The 22,738-nt window shown below is 39.1% G+C and overlaps 1 protein-coding gene across 4 annotated transcripts in view; it reads right to left on the reverse strand.

The window, feature by feature from the left end:
* The window catches only part of ANKRD44 (ankyrin repeat domain 44), a 286,791-nt gene that overhangs the window by 24,784 nt on the left and 239,269 nt on the right, over positions 1-22,738 (reverse strand). For all 4 annotated transcript variants that reach the window (XM_012776977.2, XM_012776975.2, XM_012776976.2 and 1 more), the window contains exons 17-18: positions 8,656-8,727; positions 11-212 (exon numbers count right to left, since the gene is read on the reverse strand). In XM_012776977.2, coding sequence (XP_012632431.2) covers positions 11-212; positions 8,656-8,727 — 274 coding nt within the window. The remainder of the gene's footprint in view (positions 1-10; positions 213-8,655; positions 8,728-22,738) is intronic.

The raw sequence follows: 22,738 nt of genomic DNA on the forward strand, positions 1-22,738 counted from the left end.
CAAGACCTACCTGAGGCATGCAGTGGGGTTCTTTTGGTTACATTGTCTTTCACAAAGATGGATGCGCCCTGATTGATAAGTGCTTCCACACATTCTGTGTGCCCCTTAAAAGCAGCCAGATCCAAAGCAGTGCGACCTTTCTCATCTCTGATGTCCAGGTCCACCAGCGACTGCAGAAGGACTTCCAAGGCTTGATGGTGCCCATTGTAGGCCTGCAAAGAAGAAACCAATGACTCGCTCACTCACCTCTAATCCCAAGACAACACACAAACTCATGGATAGAGACCACTCCAAAGAGCACATCAGAAAAACACTTGGGATAATGATTGAAACACAGGCGACCTGGAGAGATAGACTGAAAAACTGTAATGCACAAACCTCACAGTTACATATACATTTATTCATATTCTCTTCTGTCACATAATTTGCTCCAAAGGCACTAAATGCATTAATGTATTCTTTTATCTATTGATCTAATAATCTAATACAGACTAGTAGCTAAATGAATTAATGTATTCTTATATCTGTCAGTTCAGTCCTAAACATACCGATGTAATCAGAATTTATTTTCAGGAGTCTTTTCTGTTAACAAACCTGGAGAAAAAAATTACTAAAAATATCGTGGACCTTGGGATTCAACAGAGCCGTATCGATTTTCTGTTATAGCAAAACACTTCACTAATTTCTAACCATGGGACCTTAGGTGAATTTCTTAATTTCACTTAGAGTTTATATCGTCATCTATAAAATGAGAGCAAGAAAAGCTGCCTCCTGGGGTTGCTGTGAAGATGAAAAGAGATAAAATTGCACAGTCTTTGCATAATATCTTTTGTGTAGTGGATACTTCTTCTTTTCTTCTTTATTTCTTCCATCTATTATAATGAAAATACTGAAACTATTATGGAAATATGTTCCTCGGACCAGCACCAAGTTTAGATCTACTATGAGATCCCATGCTATGTCAAGATTAAGAGGCTTCATACCACTAAAAAACGAAAGTCTGAAGAATAATTTTTATTGAGTCTATAAGGTAAAAAATACATATATACATACCCACACACACCCTACTCCCATCATCCAGAAAAAGGACATTGAAAACAAAGGAGAAAGGGGATAAGCTTATCTGGGGAAGATCTGGGTGGGAGAGGGAAGAAAAGAAATAGAAGAGGAAAAGCCTGACTGCAGTGTCTTCAGCAGCAAAGTCCCCCTCATATGTCACCTGCACTTTTTATTTTTCTACTGCAGCTATTAACTCAAGTCACAATTTATCAGAATAAAGGCTTAGCACAAAGGACTAATTTCCTTAATATACAAAGAGCTCTTAGAAACCATTTTCAAAACTAAGAAAATATGCAAAAGTCAGCTCACAGAAAAAGAAAAATAGAAGCTCATTAAGTATATGAAAAAATAGTAAATTTTTAAAGTACTATTTTTCAATGACCAGATAGGCAGTGATTAAAAAGTTTGGTCATGGCGACTATTAATTAAGACACTGTGGGGAAAAAAGCAATCTTATATTCTGTTGGGAGTATAAACTGATGTAATATTTGTGGAGGGTGATTTAACAAAATCTATCAAAATTTTTAAAAAGAGAAATTAAGTTGCAGAAAGTACGTATATTATGACCTCATTTACATAAAAAGCAAATATATGCACATATATACATACCTATAACTATATGTACATCTATAGTCATAGAAGAATTTTAGAAGGATACAAAAGAAACTATTAATGATGGTTTCCTTGAGAAATGAGAGGTGGAGTAATAAGCATATGGACTTATTTTAGCTTCTCTTTTAATATACAATTTGAATTTTTTTCTAAGTATATATTAACAACAACAATAACAGAAACTAGATTTAAAAGGATTCCTGGGAATTAAGATTACTGATAGATTTAAGAAAACTTTCTCATTACATTTTTTGGTAAATAATCATGGTTATTATGCTACATATTAAACATATTATATATAACATGTAGTATAACTTGTACTGATGAATCTCTAATTTATATTCCAGTCCCAACTTTTCCCTTGACTTCTAGACTTGTATATCCAACTACCTATTGATATTTCTACTTGAAGGTCTAATAGGCATCTCGAACCAAATTCTTAATTTCCCTCCCAAAACTTGGTCCATCTACAGCCTTTTCCACCTCAGTTAATGGCAACTTTACTCTTCTACTTTCTCAGGCCCCAAATGTTGGAGTCATCTTTGTCTTCCCTCTTCTTAAGTCCAGGGCTATTGCCCTGAATAAGGGCTCATCAACAATAGGGCACGTGGATGCTAAAATATAGTCCTCCCCCACCTTGCTCTGCCCTGGCACAGGGATGTGTCTGCTGAAAGGAAGAGGAGACCTTTGCTAACTCACACGGAGGTGTCATTAAGTTCTCAGGCATCCAGCAAGAATCTCTGTTCTCATTCACATGCAGGTGCTATGTGACCCACTCCAAAGGCATCATCATGTCATCTCATCTCTTTCTTTAAAATACCTCCAGAATCTATCCACTTCTCACTATACCACCATCCTGTTTTGCCAGGATTACACCAAATGTTCCCTTCTCATCCTTGTCCCCCTGCAATGAATTATTGACAGGGTTATGGAGTGAAATCTTTTAAACCCAAGTTGGATCATGTCACTCCTTGCTTAAAACTAGCCTATGGCTTCTTCCCTCAGTGATACCAAAAGTTTCCATGAACAACTGGGCCCCCAGGATCTGGCCTTCCACATGCTTTCACTCACTCTGTTCCAGCCACACCAGCTCCCAGCTCCCCTCTGCAGACAGATGCCCACATCTCCTCCTCTGGGCCCATTACATCAGTACCTTCTGCTTCCTGTGTCTGGAAAGCTCTTTCCTCAGAGAGCCACTGGCTCTCTTAGTACTTCTGCTCAAATATCATTCTATCAGGAAGGCATCCCAGAGCAGTCCATGTAGAATAGGGTCTACTCTCCGTCCCACTTATCCTGCTTCACTTTGTCTTCACAGCACTTATGACCACCCGATATCTGGTATGCGTCTATTGATTTGTTTATTGCCTGTGATTGAAGGGCCTTTATGTGGGCTGTTCACTGCTGTATCCTAGAATCGTGCCTGAGGCACACAGTAGACACTCAGCAATTATTTGATGAACAAATGAATGAATATAGTGACTTGTATGTATTAGTAGTAGAAATATATGTTTAAAATAGCAATTATTTACTGAGGGCTTTTTATGTGCTAGGTATTATTTTGAGCATGTTAGCATCTCATTTAATTATAGCAAAAATCCTTTCTTATAGATGAAAAAACTAAAACAAGCAACGTTAATTAACTTGTCTGAGATCACTCAGCTAGTAAAGTGACAAAGTCAGGATTTTGAATCCAGAATTGGTGACCGCTAAAACCCATGCTTTTAGGTACTGTCTTATAATTTTTTTTCCAGTAGTTCCATTTAACTGACTTTCAAATAAAATACTTTGTCTCTAGGTGGAATAGAGACAAAATAATGGAACAGAGTTGAATAACAAATGTTGACTCAGAAACCTAAATCTCTTCTATAGAAGGTTCAACACAGAGGTAAAGTGACTTGAGCAGAGCTATGAAGCAAGAAGGATACTTCTGAGACTAACCTCAGACTATTGCTCTTTTACTATACATACTGTCTTTCTGGAGATAGTAAATAAATTCCCAATAAAAATGTCTAACTTTCTGATCTATACTTGATATGCAAGCCTTAACTGCATAGGATACTAAGCCTTCATTCTAATCTAAATTCAGAAGCAGTAACTAACTTACCGAGCACTTGTTTATGTCGGGCAGTATTGGACATGCATCACCTCCTTTGATTCACTCAACAAACTTTGGTTTGGATATTCTTGTTCACCCCGTTATACCAATAAGGCCACAGAGAGCAGAGAGGTTACCAAGCTCTCCCATGGGTACAGCTGTACGTAGAAGAGCTGGGTTTCAAAGGTGGACAAGGCTGATCCCAGAGCTTGAGCTGTGGGCTCTTTTTGAGTGAATATGGAAAGGGTCTAACATGGCCATAAGGTATACGTCTTCTAACCTTTCATTGTAGGAAATTTCAAACATTCACAAAGGAGAGTGGATGGTATGATGAATTTCCATATACATTTCATCCAATTTCTGCCATTATCAATGCAGGCCATGGGGGATTTTAAACCAACTCAGGAGCACCTTTCCTTGTGTAAAGGCTGTGGTAACAGCAGCATCAACATCAGGGTGTAAATCAGCCTATAGCTCCTTACTCTGGGCTTCTGTCTGCTGCTTAAACTTTCACTTAACTCGCCTAAGTTAAAGAGACTTAATATTAAAATGGAGTGAACACTGCTGGCAATTAGGAAAGCTTTAGAATTCTAACCCCTACTTTCATCTATACCAGGCACTTGAAAACCCTGTTAAAGACAGAATGGTTGAAAGGCCGATTTACCTACAGAATTCTCCTTGTTTCTTCCTTTTGTCTAGCTTGCACCTCTTGAATTTTACTATGTATAAAGTCAAGTTTCACTGAAGGTATCAATCAAATATTTTTCTTTTTATTTTTTTAATATATATTTTTTGAGATAGAGTCTCACTTTGTTGCTTGGGCTAGAGTGCCATGGCATCAGCATAGCTCACAGCAACCTCAAACTCCTGGGCTCAAGCAATCCTCCTGCCTCAGCCTCCCAAGTAGCTGGGACTACAGGCATGTGCCACCATGCCTGGCTAATTTTTTCTATATATTTTTAGTTGGCCCATTAATTTCTTTCTGTTTTTAGTAGAGATGAGGTCTTGTTCTTGCTCAGGCTGGTTTTGAGCTCCTGAGCTTGAGTGATCCGCCCTCCTCGGCCTCCCAGAATGCTAGGATTACAGGTGAGAGCCACTGCACCCGGCCTCAATCAAACATTTTTAATTGTTTTAAGAGATACCTTTAAAAAATATCATTAGGTAACAAATATTTCTTAAATATTATTAATTTCTCCAAACCTTTAAAGAAAAGAACTAAGGACAACGAAGGGGAAAGAACTGGGATTTCAACAGAATCCATGAGAACAATGGATCCATCTGGAAATTTTGACAGCTGGAGCTTTTCATTTGCATAACATTGTTTCTTAATTTAATTTTTACAAGTGGATGAAATGCTTATGAAATTCACTGGGCTGATAACCCTGGAGACTTGAATCATTCAGCCAAGAAATAGTAACTCAAGGCAGGTCAGGTTTCTTGTGGCACTCAAGGTTTGGGGGCATCTAGTTCCATTTCACTGCTACAATGCTTCCACCTAAGAAATTATGTGCCTTGGGTTTTATTAAGTTAATTGCTACAGAGGCCCCTGGAGAGGCCCCCATACTTGTGGGATTCTGGAAGCAAATAATTTTTTTTTAAAGCACTAGCATTTAGAGGGAAAGGATAAAATAATTTTAGGAGAAATCCATTGCAATCACCCTGGTCAAAGTCATCGAAATCATCTCTTGCCTGGTTTTGCTTTGTGTCTGCTTTTGTTCCCTTGCAATTTAAACTCAACACAGAAACTAACATGATGCTTTTAAAACAAAAGTCATCTCATGCCACCTGTTTCCTCAAGACCCCCCTAAATGCTTTTCCTATTTTGCTCAGAGTAAGAGTCCTGGTGAGATCTGCATCCTCTATTTCCCCAGACTCCCCCCACACCACGACAGACCTCACCCGGACCACTCTCCCCTCACACTCTGCTCCAGCCACAGTAGCCTCTTTGCTGGTCTGTGGGCATACCAAGCACACTGTCACCTGGGGACTTTGTACTTCTGCCCAGAACACTCTTCTTTTAGATATCAACATGTGTAGCTCTTAAGGTTTCTGTTCCAATGTGGGATTCTGTAGTGTGTAAAATAGCACGTTGTCTGCCACCACAGCACTCTCTGTCTTACTGATGCTGTTTCGGTTTCTCTGTAGCACTTGCAGCACGTACTGCCATCCGTCATGCTAAGTATTTACTTGCCTATTGTCCCTCCTAGATTGGAAACTCTACAGGGACAGAGGCCAGGCCTTGCTCACTGCAGTATCTCCAACTCCTGGAATAGTGCTTGGCATTATTCACAGTCTGTGTTGAATGAAAGAATATTACTGTTAATAATAATGACGATGACACTAGCTGATTGCAAATATGTGCCGAGTGCTATTCCAGTTGTGTTGCATGTATTAACTCATGCCATGACTACAAGGGCCCAGTGATGAGGCACTGATATTCTCCTTATATTACTGGCAGGAAAACCAAGACACGGAAGTTACGTACTTGGGCCAAGCTCACACAAAGAAACAAATAAATTAACAAACTGGAAAGGGTCTTTGGGATGCTTAACCAACTCACTCCCTTTCATTTACAGGTGGGAAAGCCATGTCCAGGTGATGAAAAGAGCAGCAGCTGGGACGGACCTCTTCTCTGTGTGCCTTTCCTAGGTGACGTCAGCTGCACAAGTACGAAAGCCCGACTCCTTCCAATGATATCACCGCCCTGTCTTTATATGACTAGAAACCCATAGAGCTTAGTAGAGCACACAGTAAGCACTCAACAAATAATTTTTGGAAAAAGCATGAGAGATGACACAATTTTTGGAAGCCAAGAAACTCTCTTCTCAGATTAGCGGCAGACTTGGTAACGCAGTCAACTCCACTTTCAAACGGCATGAGAACTGTGAGCTAACCCTCCACACAGGACTCTCTGGAGCAGGGGTCCTCAAAGTTTTTAAACAAGGGGACAGTTCACTGTCCCTCGGACTGTTGGAGGGCTGGACTATAGTTTAAAAAAAACTATGAACAAGGCCGGGCGCGGTGGCTCACGCCTGTAATCCTAGCTCTCTGGGAGGCCGAGGCGGGCGGATTGCTCAAGTTCAGGAGTTCGAAACCAGCCTGAGCAAGAGCGAGACCCCGTCTCTACTATAAATAGAAAGAAATCAATTGGCCAACTGATATATACATAAAAAATTAGCCGGGCATGGTGGCGCATGCCTGTAGTCCCAGCTACTTGGGAGGCTGAGGCAGAAGGATTGCTTGAGCCCAGGAGTTTGAGGTTGCTGTGAGCTAGGCTGATGCCACGGCACTCACTCTAGCCTGGACAACAAAGTGAGACTCTGTCTCAAAACAAAACAAAACAAAACAAAAAACTATGAACAAATTTCTATGCACACTGGACATATCTTATTTTGAAGTAAAAAAACAAACGGGCAAAAACACCCGCATGTGGCCCATAGGCCGTAGTTTGAGGACGCCTGCTAGAGGCAGCCAGCGCTATGTTTGCGAGTTCCCAGCTTTGGGGTAAGTTCCCCAGTCACAGCAGATTCCAGCAAGCAACCTTTAGAGCAACCTGTAGTAAGAGCCAACTGGTATGAAGCTATATACCTATAAATATCCCAATATTCATCTACCTTTTCCACTAGAAGTCTACCTCCAGGAACAAAGATTGATGCACATTTTATTTAGCTTGATTTCACTAGACTCAAAATGCGTGTGTGTAGGTGTGGTGTGGTGGACGTGCTGGTGGGTATGTGGAGAGGGCGTGAGAGTGAGGTGTCAGCAGGTGTGCTGGTGAGTACGTGGGGACAGGCAGTGAAGGGAGCGCCCCATGCCTATCATTGGTTCCGGCTACTCCCAATCCTTGTGCAATGGCCTTTTTCTTCCTCGCCTTGTCTGAAAACTGTATGCCTATTAATAAAACACTCCTCTCTTCTCTCTAAAATCTCCATCTAAATTTTTTATCAGAATAACAATGAAGCAGTGCTTACTTATTTATAACAATAGTTAAACATAGAGACCCAGCCCTTCCCATTCTTCCCAGCATCCTGCCCCCTGGGTTTTACTAAGCAAGGAAGCATCCAAACACCATCTTTCTGGCCATGAACTGAGTGCTCACAATTCAGCAGCACCTTGGGCAGGTGAGCTGGCTGTTGCTGTGTGTGGTTGTCAGGCACCCAGCTTCCTAGGGAGCAGCTGCTGATCGCCAACTGTTAGCAGGACACAATCTGAAGCAGAGTGGTGGGTGTGCTTCCCACCTTGGTCACCCCCATGAAGAGTTTGGGGAACATCACTCTGAGCTGTTGCATTTCCCTTCAATTACTGGGAGGTAGAGAGGAAGCTTTACTGGTGATAAACTCTTCTTCCCCTTTCTCCCACATCTCATCCGGCCTAAGACTCAGAGCCAAAGACCTCCTGGGAGACCCCGATTTCAAGTTCAGGCAGAAAGAACACAATTGCAAGTTTGTGCTTAACAATCCTGATAGTTTTTAATTGTGGTTTTCAAAAATGTGATATTTGATTATCTGTAGGTTTAACATTTGTGTATTATTATTTATAATCAAACCTCTTAAACTGAAATGCTTTCTTTGAATTTTAAAGATTTTTAAAATGTATAACCATAATTTTTTAAGTACATTGTAGTAAGAACTTTTTCTGCATTATCTCTTATTTGTCAGGTAGGGAAACTGAGGCTCAAGACAGGGTAAGTCACATGTCTAAGGTCATCAGCCAGTGAAGCTGGGATTGGAGGGCAGGGCAGTCATTCTGTAGCCCGTGCCTTTCACTGTGTACTACTTTCATTATCACTAACCACTGGACAACAATGCTTACATTTTAAGAGCAGCCTAGTTTTAGGAACGCTTAGGTTCCCGCTGTAACAGGCAAAGCTGCCATGGCACCTTACTTACAGCTAAGTGGAGCGGACTCTTGATAGCACCGGAATCTGATTCTTCACAACCACTGTTGGTTCTTTCCAAAAGCTGTGGAGACAAAAGGAAAACAACAGTACATGAGTCCAATTTTGTCAAAGGAATCCTACTTTCTGGATACTAATGTTGGCATAAATGAGAAAGAAGACTTCAGAAACTTAAGAAACTATGCAGCTTATCAGCAACATAAAAAATATGATATGGCATATCTAAAACAAACATGCTAACCGAATATTTAAACTTCTAGATCATCCAGTATTTGCTATTCAAAAGAAAATAGAAAAATCCAGAACACTAATTCATGTTAAATCCATTTTTCACCCAATAAATTGGTAATAATGAAAAAAATCATAATACTCATTATTCCATTATTAAACATATATTTATTGGAAATAGTGTTGAAAAAGACAAAATTCCTGCTCTCACGGGGCTTACATTTTAGAAAAAGAAAGCATAGACAAATAAATACACAAATAAGAAAATATCTGGAAGTTATACATGCTACGATGAAAAAAAAATAGGGGGATGTGATATGGAGTGACCAAGAGGTTACTTTACAGCAGATGGTAAGGGAAGGCCTCTCCAAGGAGGTGGCATTTAAAGTAAATCCTAAATATTTAGGTTATTAAGTATGGAATGTCTGATTTCCTAAGTACTAAGTTTGATAGTTGAAATTTCTGACATTTCACTTTGACATTTGTTTTATTTTTAATGTGAAAGTACATCCTCATTCTTTCAAACGCACAGTTTGGCTTGTGATTAACTTTCAAATTGTTTTTTACAGCAAATTTTGTGAAACCAGAGATAAGTCAAAAATTCATGCTATTTTTTAATAAGTTTCCTTGTGCACCAGTGCTGCTCAGACAGCTCAAAACATCAACGATGTGTTTGGGAAGGATGTGGCTAATGCACGCAAAGTTGATGGTTTGAGAAGTTCCATTCTGGTGATTCTAATCTTGAAAATAAGCCATGTAGCCACCTGAGACCAAGGTGAATAATGATGAGCTGAAAGGGGTAGTAGAAGTGAGTCCATCAGGGCCAGGCATGGTGGCTCATGCCTGTAATCCTAGCACTCTGGGAGGCCGAGGTGGGCGGATTGCTCGAGGTCAGGAGTTTGAAACCTGCCTGAGCAAAACCCCGTCTCTACTAAAAACAGAAAGAAATTAATTGACCAACTAAAATATATATATACAAAAATTAGCTGAGCATGGTGGCACATGCCTGTAGTCCCAGCTACTCGGGAGGCTGAGGCAGAAGGATCGCTCGAGCCCAGGAGATTGAGGTTGCTGTGAGCTAGGCTGATGCCATGGCACTCACTCTAGCCTGAGCAACAAAGTGAGACTCTGTCTCAAAAAAAAAAAAAAAGAAGTGAATCCATCACAACCTATACGTCAATTAGCAGCAAGGTTTGACGTCACTATTCCAACAGTATTGGACCATTTGAAACAAACCAGCAAGGTAAAGTAGTTGGATAGATGGGTAGTACATGAATAAAACCAGCGTCAGAAGAAAAATCATCTCAAAGATTGCTTTTTTGCTAGAATTCTTATAGTTTCATGCTTTATGTTTAAGTCTGTTATACACCGTGAGTTGATTTTTGTGAGAGGTGAGAGGTGTGGATCCTGTTTTAGGCTTCTATATGTGGCTATCCAATTTTCCCAGCACCACTTATTGAATACGGTTTCTTTTCCCCAGTGTATGTTTTTGTCTGCTCTGTCAAAGGTTAGATGGCTACATGAGGATGGTTTTATATCTGGGTTCTCAGTTCTGTTCCATTGGTCTATGTCTCTGTTCTTGTGCCTATGTCTCTGTTCTTATGCTATGCTGTTTTAGTTACTATAGCCTTGTAGTTTAGCTTGAAGTCTGGTAAACTGATGCCTCCCCATTTGTTCTTTTTGCTTAAGATTGCTTTTGCTATATGGGGTCTTCTCTGGTTCCATACAAAATGCAGGATTATTTTTGAGATATAAAAAATTAACTTTTGATTTGAAATTGGACATTTAATATTTAATTACCTAAATAATAATAATTAAACAAGATGTGGCAGGAGAGTATTCAAGGAGAAGGGAGTGGTCAATGAAATGCATCAAGTAGGGGATGAACATGGTGAGTTCAAAGAATGGAAAGGCCAGTGTGACCACAGCATGATGTTAGCAAATGACAGTCTCATGACTTTTTTTTGGAGTTCCAATAAAACTTTTTTTTAAAAAAACAGGTGGAACACCAGATTATAATTAGTCTACAGACTATAATTTGTTTTTCAAAAATTTTTTTTTATTTTTAATTATTATGGGTACATAACAGCTATATATCTTTATTGGGTATATGTGACATTTTGATACAGGCATACCGTGTGCATTAATCAAATCAGGGTAATTGGGGTATCTATCACTTCAGGCATTTATGTAATGTCATTTCTTTGTGTTAGGTACATTCCAGTTCCACTCTTTTAGTTATTTTAAAGTATACCTTATTTATTGTTGACCATAGTCACTTTGTTGTGCTATCAAATCTTGTTCATTCTATTTAACTATATTTTTGTACCCATTAACCATCCCTACTTTATCCCCCCTTCCCTACTACTCTTCCCAGCCTCTAGTAACCATTATTCTACTCTCTGTCTCCATGAGAGCAATTGTTTTTAATATTTAGCTCCCATGTATAAGTGAGAACATGCAAGATTTGTTTTGTGTGCTTGGTTTATTTCACTTAACATAATGTTCTCCAGTACAATCCAAGCTGTTGCAAATGGCAGGGTTTCATTCTTTTTTTGTGGCCATAGAATATTAATATATACATATTCCATTGTGTATATATACCATAATTTCTTTATTCATTCATCTGTTGATGGATGCTTAGGTTGGTTCCAAATCTTGGCTACTATAAATAGTGCTGCAATAAAGATGCAAGTGCAGATATCTTTTCAATATACTGAATTCCTCTCCTTTGGATATGTACCCAGCAGTGGGATTGCTGGGTCATATGGTAGTTCTATTTTCAGTTTTTTGAGGAATCTCCATACCATTCTCCATAGTGGTTGCACTAATTTACATTCTCACCAACAGTGTTCGAGGGTTCCCCTTTCTCCACATTTTTTCCTATTATTGCCTTTTTGATAAAAGCCATTTTAAATAGGGTGAGATGATATCTCACTACAGTTTTGATTTACATTTTTCTTTGATGACAATGATGTTGAGCATTTTTTCACATACCTTTTGGCCATTTGTATGTCTTCTTTTGACAAATGTCTATTCATATCCTTTGCCCATTTTTTAAACAAATTGTTTGATATTTTTCCCTGAGTAGTTGGAGGTCCTTATATATTCTGGTTATTAATCCCTTGTCAGATGGGTAGTTTGCAAATATTTTCTCCCATTCTCTGTGTTGTCTCTTCACTTTGTCAATTATTTCCTTTGATGTGCAGAAGCTTTTTAGCACATGGGATCCCATTTGTCCAATTTTGCTTTGGTTGCCTGTGCTTTGAGGGGATTACTCAAGAAGTCCTTGCTCAGACCAATGTCCTAAAGCATTTCTTCAATGTTTTCTTTTAGTAGTTTCATAGTTTCTGGTCTTAGATTTAAGTCTTTAATCAATTTTGATTGATTTTTGTATAGGGTGAGAGATAGGGGTCTAGTTTCATTCTTCTGCATATGGATAGCCACTTTTCCTAGCACCATTTTTTGAAGAGACTGTCCTTTCTCCTCCATATGTGCTTGGCACCTTTGTCAAAGATAAGTTTGCTATAGATGTGCGGATTTATTTCTGGGTTCTCTATTCTGTTCCATTGGTCTATGTGTCTGTTTTTCTGCTAGTACCATGATGTTTTGGTCACTATAGCTCTAGTATATCACTATAGAACAATATGAAGTCAGGTAATGTGATTTCTCCAGTTTTGTCCTTTTTGCTCAGGATAGTTTTGGCTATTCTGGGTCTCTTGCGGTTCCATAGAAATTTTAGGGTTATTTTTTCTATTTCTGTGAAGAATGTCATTGGTATTTTGATGGGGATTACACGGAATCAGTAGATTGCTTTGGGTAGTATGGACAGTTTAAGCATATTGATTATTCCAAACCACAAGCATGGAATATCTTTCCATTTTTTTGTGTGTTCTTTTCAATTTCTTTCATCAATGTTTTATAGTTTTCATTGTAGAGATCGTTCACTTCTTTGGTTAAGTTCATTCCCAGGCATTCTACTTGTAGCTATTGTAAATGGGATTACTTTCTTGGTTTCTTTTTCAGATTGTTTATGATTGGCATATAGAAATGCTACTGATTTTTGTATGTTGATTTTGTATCCTGCAACTTACTAAATTTGCTTATCAGTTCTAATAGTTTTTTGTGGAGTCTTTAGGTTTCTCTAGACATAAGATGATATCATCTGCAAATAAGGAATTTCACATTTTCCCTTTGAATTTGGATGCCCTTTAATTTCTTTCTCTTGTCTGACTGAATAACAGTTATTCAACTGTTATGTAGAATAACAGTGGTGAAAGTGGACATTCTTGTCTTATTCCAGATCTTAGAGGAAAGGCTTTCAGTTTTTCCCCATTCAGTATAATAATAGCTGTGGGTCTGTCATACATGGCTTTTATCATGTTAAGTTCCTTCTATATCCAATTTTTTTAGAGTTTTTAATCATGAAGACATGTTGAATTTTATTGAATGCTTTTGCAGCATCAATTGAAATGATCAATGAAGGTTTTTGTCCTTCATTTTGTTGATATGATGTATCACATTGGTTGATTCGTGTGTGTTGAACCACCCTTGCATCCTTTGGATGAATCCCACTTGATCATGGTGAATAATCCTTTTGATGTGTTGCTGAATTTGATTTGCTAGTTATTTTGTTGAGGATTTTTTAATCTATGTTCATCAGAGATATTGGACTATAGTTTTCTTTTTATGTTGTGTCTTTGTCTGGTTTTGGTATCAGGTCAATACAGGCCTCATAGAATCTTATGGACTTTTGGTGGGAGAACAAATTGCTAAAACCTTTCCAGGAATTTTGTGCATACTTTTGACCCTAGGAATTAATTCCCAATGAATAACTAGACCAGTGAACAATGACACATGTGTAAAGAAATTTATTTATTTAATAAATATATAATGAATGATTACCATGTTCCCAGACACTGTCCCATGCACTGAGAACTCAATAATAAGCAGAATATTAAAAGTCCATTTTCTCATTTGGGAGCATATAATAAAAGAAAGAAGTCATGTAGTTTCTTAGTATGAGATGCAATGGAGAAAAGCAAAGCAGAGAAGGAGGGTGTGAAGGGCTCGTGGAAAGATTGGTCTACAACCTTAAATAGGGTGATCGGGGAAGGCCTGACTGAGCATGTGATAGTGGAGCAAAGTCCTAAAGGAGATGGGCAATTGGGGCCAGCAATTGCCAGGACCCTTAGGGATAGTTGTGCTTAAGAGCATCAAGGAGGGTGGAACAAAGTGAGCAAGGATGAGAATGGCAGCAAAGAAATTAGAGAAATGGTGAGTGTGGGCATGTTGGTGTCAGAAAGAGCCTTGTAGGTTGCAGTAGGAATTTTGATTTTTATCCCAAGTGAGATGGAAATTCACTGGAGTGTTTTGAGAAGAGGAGTGACAGGATACAACTGTTAGATTCTATGGAGGCAAGGGTTGAGGCACAGAGACCATTTAGGAGCTGGGGCAATGGTCCAAGAGAGAAATAACAGTCGCTTGGACCAGCAGGAAGCAGTGGGGATAGACACAAATATGGGATAGTGGATATTTTTGGAGGTATAATCAAAAGGATTTGCTGATGGACTGAACATGAATGTAAGAGAAAGAGACAAGTCTAGGATTCCTCCAAGGCTTTTGTCCTAAGCAAATGGAAGGATGGAGGTGCCTTGGCCTGAGATGGAGAAGACTGTGGGTGGAATATATATAGTGGGAAAGAGCAGAAGTTCAGTTTTGGACATGTGAAGTTTGAGTTGTTTATAAAGTATCTAAAAGTACATCTTAACAATGCAGTTGCTGGTTACATGGGTCTGGAATTCAGGGTATTTAAAGCCATAAGATTAGGATGAGATAAGTAAGAGGAAAGTAAACAAAGAAGAGACAGCCCCGTGGGGCACCCAACATAAGGGCTAGAGAGATGAGGAGGAACCAGCAAGAAGGCTTAGAATGAGCAGGTGAGCTAGAAAGAAAACCAAGAGCGCTAGAGGTTCTGGAAACTAAGTGAAGAAGGCGTTGCAAGGAGAGAACGAACAGCTATATCGAACATCCTGATATGTCAAGTAAAATGAACTGACCACTGAGTTTAGCAAAATGGAGGAGGCTATTAGTGACTCTGATAGGGGCAATTTATCAAATCATTGACATGAAAAGATAGAGAAAAGTAAATGACTAGCAATAGGGAGAGATTAAATAAATTGTGGTAGTATATATTACCCCATTCAGATAAATTGTTATCATGCACTGAAGTTCTTCTTTGTGTAGTGATGCATCCAAAAGGAATGCAAATCCAGCATCCAAAGCCTTGATGTGTGGTAAATATGATGGTAGCCAACATCCAACTCCAACCACCTGACTGGTGGGCTTGGGCTGCCCTGTATTGCAAAGGCTGGACAGCTAAAAACTTCATTTCCTAGATTCCTTTGTTCTAGGGTTACAGTTGGCATTTAAGGTCTGCCAATTAGATGCATGAACTTTTGAAGACAGAAGTGAAGCAGAGGAAATCTGTGATTTCTGATGGTCTGCATAGCTGTGCAGACTTTTGTCTTTTAGCTGCCATAGCACAGGCCACTAGCTTAGAGAGGGTTGAGAAGCAAGACACAGACAGGGCACCCATTTTTTGGCAGCATGGATCAAGCAAAAAAGCTGCATGACTTGAGGGCAATAACAGTGGTGGGGGGCACAAGACTGTCCCCAAATGTCAGCCAGGATAATGTGTCTATGGAGTTAGTCATCCAGTGGCTAATCTGATTCCCCATCTCACTGATCATGGGGTGGGTCAGCCCCCAGCAGTCTGCTTCATCAGTTCAGGCTTATTTCTGGAGGACCAGCCCAGAGCCCACTCTTCCAGACCTTCCAATAATCTTGTAAACACCTATTTTTAAAAATCAAACCCTTTTCTGCTTAAAATAGCGAGTGTGGTTTCTGATTCCTATACATGAAGCTCAACTGATTCAAAGAGTAATATACATTTTTATAGAAGTTTTTAAAATGGGGGTGGTGAATTACAGCACTCCAAACACTGGAAGACAAAACTTCATAAAAATCTACTTTATCCATTTTTCTTCCTGAAAAGTTCCAAACTTGCTAAGTGGAAAACACATTTTAAAGCCATATGCATGGAATTACACACTATTTTCATTTTTGAAAAAATTTGTATTGACAATATATGTCCATACAATATATTTCCTATATATGCTTTTTTCTGCATATATAGTCAATACAATATATGCAGAAAAAAGCCTAGAAATAGAAACACATACCCTAAGACTACAGTCCCCATTCCCCAGGCTATGGACCGGTATGGGTCAATGGCCTGTTAGGGATTAGGATACAGAGCTCCACCGTACCTCCACCGGCCCTCCACCTTGGTCTGTGGAAAATTGTCTTCCGTGAAACATGGGCAGGGGGCACAGCAGGAGGTGAAGGGTGGGTGAGAGAGAAGCTGCAGCTTCACTGCTCCCCCATCGCTCATATCACTGCTGGAGCTCTGCCATCCCTGCTGCCCCCAGTCTGTAGAAAAATGATCTTCCATGAAACTGGTCCCTGGTACCAAAAAGGTTGGGGGCTGCTGCCCTAAAATGTTTGACACAATAACCTAAAAGTCAGATAATAGATTATTTTTATTTTCTTATTTTTCCTGATTTTTTTTTTTTTTTACAGTGAATGTATACCGTTTTTTGCTTTGTTTTGTTTTGTTGTTTTTAGAGACAGAGTCTTTCTATGTTGTCCAGGCTAGAGTGCAACGCACAGGCATGATATCATACTCTCAAACTCCTGGGCTCAAGTGATCCTATTGCCTCAGCCTCCCAAGTAGCTGGGACGATAGGCACATGCTACCATATCCACTAATTTTTGTTTTTTTTTTTAGAGACAGGGTCTTGCTATGTTGCCAAGGCTGGCCTCAAATGAAGCCCCTACCTCAGCTGCCCCAAATTTTGGAATTAAGGATGTGAGCCACCATGCCAGCCTGCATTGTTCTTTAAAATTAGAAAAACACTAAAGCTATTTTTATTTGGAAAAAAAAGCTATTAACTTTTCATTTAATAGAATGATTTCCACAGACCCTCTGATAGGTCCAGAACTTCTCACTAATTAATATATGTGGAAGAAAATGCTGTGATGCTAGGATCCTTTGGCAGATCAAATAACAATGTAAAAATTACCATGTAATTTCAAATTTGCTACTAATACAATACAAATAATTACATTGGAAATACGAGACATTTTGTGTTTGTTTCTTATTAGTGTGAGAATACAATTTGGAACTTAAACAATCTAGGATATGTTAGAATAATGAGAGCTAATTTAATTTTAACTTCAAAGTAAATAGCTTTAAAACCAGTCTCTCTTACATAGTTGAAATAAAAGTAGCCTCAACTGCTTGATAAAGCTAGAAAACAGCTGTTCTTTGCTTTGTTTTGCAACATTATCACCTGCAAGACTTCCTGGAATTGACAGTGTGTACCAACCTCAAATCCTGTCCTAGAGTGAACTTAATCAAAGGAACACAGAATCATTTCCTTTACTATCAGAAACATGATGAACAGGGACAAGAGGACAATATACTGTTTCTAGCCACAAATTAGGCTTGTTCTCAGATTTACTAGGAAATAAGATTTTCCCATACACATACTTTGATCACTCTAATAGCATGTGGTGCTTTCCTTCACTCATTCACCAATATTTCTTGAGTGTCATCTATGTGCATGACCCTGGGTTAGGCACGAGAATTCAACTGTGCAGTGAACAGATGTTGTCGCTGACCTGACAGAGCTTAGAGGCTAGCAGGGAACCCACAGGAGTTAACAGGTAATGAAAACAGCAAGACAAGAGCTAGGATGGAGAAGTGCAAGATGCTGTGGGAATACAGTGAGGTACCTGACACAAACCCGAGTCAGAGGAGACTCCTTTGTAAGGCAATGTCTAGCCTGAGACCTAGATGGTAGGAGTCAGCCAGGCAAAGAGAGAAGGGAAAAATGTTCCAGGCAGGAGGAAGAGCATATGAGAACAGTGAGTACAATGAATTTGAAAAATTTTAAGAAGCTCAATAAGACTAGAGTAGCGTGTCCGGGTGAGGAATAAATGAGGAGCAATGAGGCTGAAAATGTAAGCAGAAGATAGATTAGGTACAGGGAGATCATATAATGATTGTCCAAACCAGGACATTTTTGAGAATGTTCCAGGACAATGGTTGTAAACCAGGGCACTAATCAGAAGAGGAACGATCGTGATCAGACTCTTGGGTTTTATAAAATCCATTCTGGCTGTAGTGTGGAAAATAAACGGCAGCAATCCTAAGGGTGGGACTGTGACTGTAGAAGCAGGGAGATAAGTTAGGATATTTCAACCATGGATTTCTGAACTGTGAATTAATAAGTCCACGAGAACTGATGGTGGCCTGAACTGCAGAAGAGACAATGGAAATGGAAGGAAGTGGGTATATTCAAGAGTTTCACTCTCTCATTCATTCATTCAATAATCATTTACTGAGTTAATAATTCCTGCGTTAGGCACTGAGTTTACAGCTCTACCCACACAGAGCTTATAGTCTAACAGGTGTAATGGGCACAACTCATTGACTGAACATTGGAGGAAGGGGGAAGAGGAGAGTTGAGGAAAACAGCCAGTTTTCCAGCTTTGGTAAAAGAATGTATGGTGATGTCTTCTTTAGGGTAAGAAACAAAGAGAAGCAGCAAGATCAGAGTAGAGATAGAGGCATTAAGTTTGGGTCTGAAGTGCTGCTGAGACATTCAAGGGGAGGTATTGATCCAGTGGACAGCTGGATAGAGGTGTGAGGCTTAGAGGAGAGATCTGGGCTAGAGTTATGGATTTGGGAATCTTCAGCAATGGTTGATACTTGAAGCCCCCACTGTGGGTGACACTACCTAGGGAGAATGTGTAATGACAGCAGGGAAAAGGACCTAGGACCCAACCTTCAGGAACCCCAGCATTTAAATGATCATGATGAAGATTCTCACTGATAAAAGCCAAAAGTTATTAAGCATTTACTATGAGCCAAGTACTCTCCTAAGAGCCTTACATGGATCATCTCAACCAATCCTCAGTAATCCATTAAGTAACTGGCTCAGGTTCCCATAGCCAGTAAAGGACAGATCAGGGATTGAACCTAGGTCTAGCTCAAAACACATGTTCTTTACCCTAAACAACAATGTCTTCTAATCCACTGATAAGCTGAAACTGTTCCCTGATATTTCACAAACAGCAGCAGGGACAGGGAGCAGGAAACAAAGAGAATTGAGTGCTTTGGTTTTTTGTTTTGTTTTTTTAAGTATTTGGGTCTGTTTATGTCTCTAACATCAACAATTTCCTTTAATGGTTGAGATTTTCCTCTTCATTTCCTAAGGAGTGGTCAGGACGCATCCTAGTTATACAGCAATCACTGGAGATGCTAATGGGAATGCAGCTACCTTAAGTGTTCTCCTTTCTCTAGTGATTCTTCTTTGTTAGTTAAGAAGACAAAGTGAAGAAGTGGGGAGAAAAGCAATTTGCAAGTCATTCAAAACTGGCATTTACAATCTGAATTAACTTTTCTTTCTAATTTAAGATTTTGTCCTAAACATTTTTAAGTACAAGAGATGAGGCAGATATTCAGTACTGCTCAGCTACTCTACTCTGCATAAACTTCTCAGAGCAGGCATCTGGGGACGGGGAGGTGTCAGAAAGCTCACACCATGACTCGTTATGCAAGCTTGTATTTCAGCTTGTGGTGGGTAATATTATTGGAAAATAACATTGCTCTACAGAGATCAACCTCAATCTACCTTGTCAAAATTGAAAATGGAATGGCTCTTTTGAAACATAGAGCCACGGATACACACCAAAGAAGCAGCATCATAAAAGGCAATGAGTTCTGCATATAGGACTTATAGTTACAAATCAGAGAACATAATTCTATGCCTAATAAAAAACACACTAATTATAACCTCTTTCAAAAATGTTTCTAATTAATATATCTTCATGCTTACCATTACCATTTACACAATCCATGCATTCACATGGTAGTTTTCATACAGAATACATTCATAAATCCAATGTACATATCTAATGTGTTGCCATAGGCTTCTACTGACGCAATACAATTTGCACCCATTCCAAGGATTGACGTTGTCTCCTGCCTAAAAAGTCTACTAAATGGCTGCATTAATAAAACCTCAATCTAGACTGCTTAATCTTTTTCCTTATCATCTCCTAACCTCCAAATTGCTTCTTTTCTCAATTCATCAATCATTTATGAAGCTTCTATGTAGGGCCCAGCACTGTTTGATCCTACTTTTCCCTGTATATCTTCCTCCTACCAGCAAGTGTTTGCCAAGATTCTCTCTGGGTAAAAAAATCAGATTTGAGATTAAAGCCACTTCCATTTCCCACTGACAGTGCAGATGGGTTCTGAAGAGGGAGAGAAAGAAGTTAGGATGATAGTAAGCCATCTTTTCAACTGTCTTATTTGTAAAACACAAACTCTCTTGTTGACTTGTGGGGGTGGCTGGGATGCCTAATAGTTTTTAGCCTAAGAATATCATTGTATATGAGATTACAACAATTCATGGGACATTTTCTGAATCTGGAGGCATTTCCACAGGATTGTAGGGCTCACACAAAGAACATCTCAATGTCTTGGATTTAAAAGCAGAAAAGGTAATAGAAAGCTAAATTTAAGCCTCTTCTTCTACAAAGTGAAAGCGGGATAAGAATATCAAGAACAAATATGAACTCAATGGTAAGCTGACTGGCCACTGGGTTAACAAAACAGTAATCTTATCATCCAAATTTCAGAGGGAACACATAAATATTACACTTGAGCTGCAAACCCAAGCTTTATAAATAGCGTAGATGGTTACTGGCTATTTGAAAACACAGCAGGAAAAAATTCAGGGGTCCCCAGAGATTTCAAGCTGACCTCAACCAGTTTTAAAATGTGCTGTTTAAAAAAACAGAAAGTAAGTATGACTCAGACTATAAAAAGAGAAAAGTGTAGCCGGTGGGTCTGAGGTAAGCCTCTCTCTTGTTGCTTTTGGTAGACTAAGCACACAACTAGTTTCCACAACTTAGGAAGGACAGGGAGAGCTAGGAAATCAATCAGAAAATATCCATGGGGACCATATGAGGGGGTCCTCTGAGGAGAGGTTGAAAAATGGATTTCTTTATCTTTTAGAGGCGAAGACAGAGAGGATGTTTATGAATCTTCAAGTCTGTGAAGTGGTGGAAGTAGGCCAAGGCCCCTGGAAAGTTGGCACCTCTGTCAGAAATTTATTTCACATTCCACTTGTCTGTGCTTAAGAATGAAAAGCTATTCAGGCAACCTCATGCCCACTTCTGAGTCAACTGTGCCACCAGCACTGGCCAGGCCTGGCCCCGGTTTGGTCCAGGAGGAGGGGCTGGGTCTGTAGAAGTCCCAGACCACCCAGTCTCCAGTCAGAGGATGCCAGGGGCCTGGTCAGAGCTCAGGAGACCCCCATAGGCCTTTCATTCTCAGAACTGACATGACGTGCCAGACCACACTGGCCCTCAGTGGGCCCAGCCCTTTCTACATAGGCACAAATAATCTCAGGCCCAGCCCCTAATAAACTATCTTCCCCACGTCAGTAATAAAAGAGCGGCTCTTTTTCATGATTCTGCTCACATCCCTTCACAACTATTAGAAGAAGCTCTGTTGCTTGAAATTATTATTAACAACAATTACCAGAAATGCAGTAGTTTCTAAAAATGTATGAATCTAATCTAATTTCTGTCGGCCCCAACCCCAATTCCATAAGTAAGGAACCATTAACTCTCTATACTTGTGTAAGTCAAGGTCTATGCAACTTTAAAAGGCGATAACACAAATTAAGGAGGGTGCTGCTGGAAGCTTAGCTAGATTAAGTTTCCATTTCTTCTTGGGAGCTGATTTTGATGACTTTGCTTATCTCCTCCCTTCAGTGTGTATTCAGTTCCTGGTGATTTCCTTGCCAATTAAAAGGCAGAAGAGCCTGGAGTATGTGTAGGGAAAAGCTAATGAAACCCACTGTGAAGATAAAGCCAAACGCAAGATACAAAATGCATGGTGTTCAAAACTATCTTGCAAGAGCCTTAAAAATGTTCATTTACTTTGACCTAGTTAACCTACTTCAGAGACTCTATCCTGAGAAAGTTTTAAGCCCAAAGCCATTTAACAGTGAAATACTATGAACAATTTACACTATAGAAGAATGGCTAAGTTATGGTTGATCCAATAATTGAATATTATCTAGTTATTAAAAATTTTTTTACCAAGAGTTTTTTATAGCATTGGGAAAGGATGTCATAATCTTTTATGGAAAAAAATCAGTGCATAAAATCACATATTTAATATTACTTTATATATATAAAAAATAAAATACATGGAGAAAAACTTGAAGGAAATACACTAAAAGATTAACAATGATTGGGGATACTATGAGGAACTATGAGTGTTTTGATTTCTTGTTTCCACTTTTCTACATATTCTAAACTTTCTACAACAAATAAATCTCTATTACTCTAATAAAGAATAATACGTTTTTATTTAAACTTGAGATGGTTGAACCAGATGATTTCCAAGGTCTCTTTAGCTATATTCTGCATCACATCCAGTAAAAATTTAAGGGGTTAATGTTTTTATGACTAGTATATATTTATTAAAGCAATAACACCATTCTGGCCAGTATTACTGTTGGTTGAGTGCATTACTTCATGGCCATTAAATTGCAAATTTGTTAGGGGCAGGGACTACTCACACCATGTAGTAAGCATTCAATAAATGTTTATTAAATTGACTTTAAATCTGATAAGTGAGAGAGCATTAGTGGAATTAATTATAGAGCGCTAAGAAGTTTGCTTGCTTTCAC

The sequence above is a fragment of the Microcebus murinus genome, chromosome 8 (genome assembly GCF_040939455.1).
Source record: "Microcebus murinus isolate Inina chromosome 8, M.murinus_Inina_mat1.0, whole genome shotgun sequence".
NCBI classification, from domain to species: Eukaryota; Metazoa; Chordata; class Mammalia; order Primates; family Cheirogaleidae; genus Microcebus; species Microcebus murinus.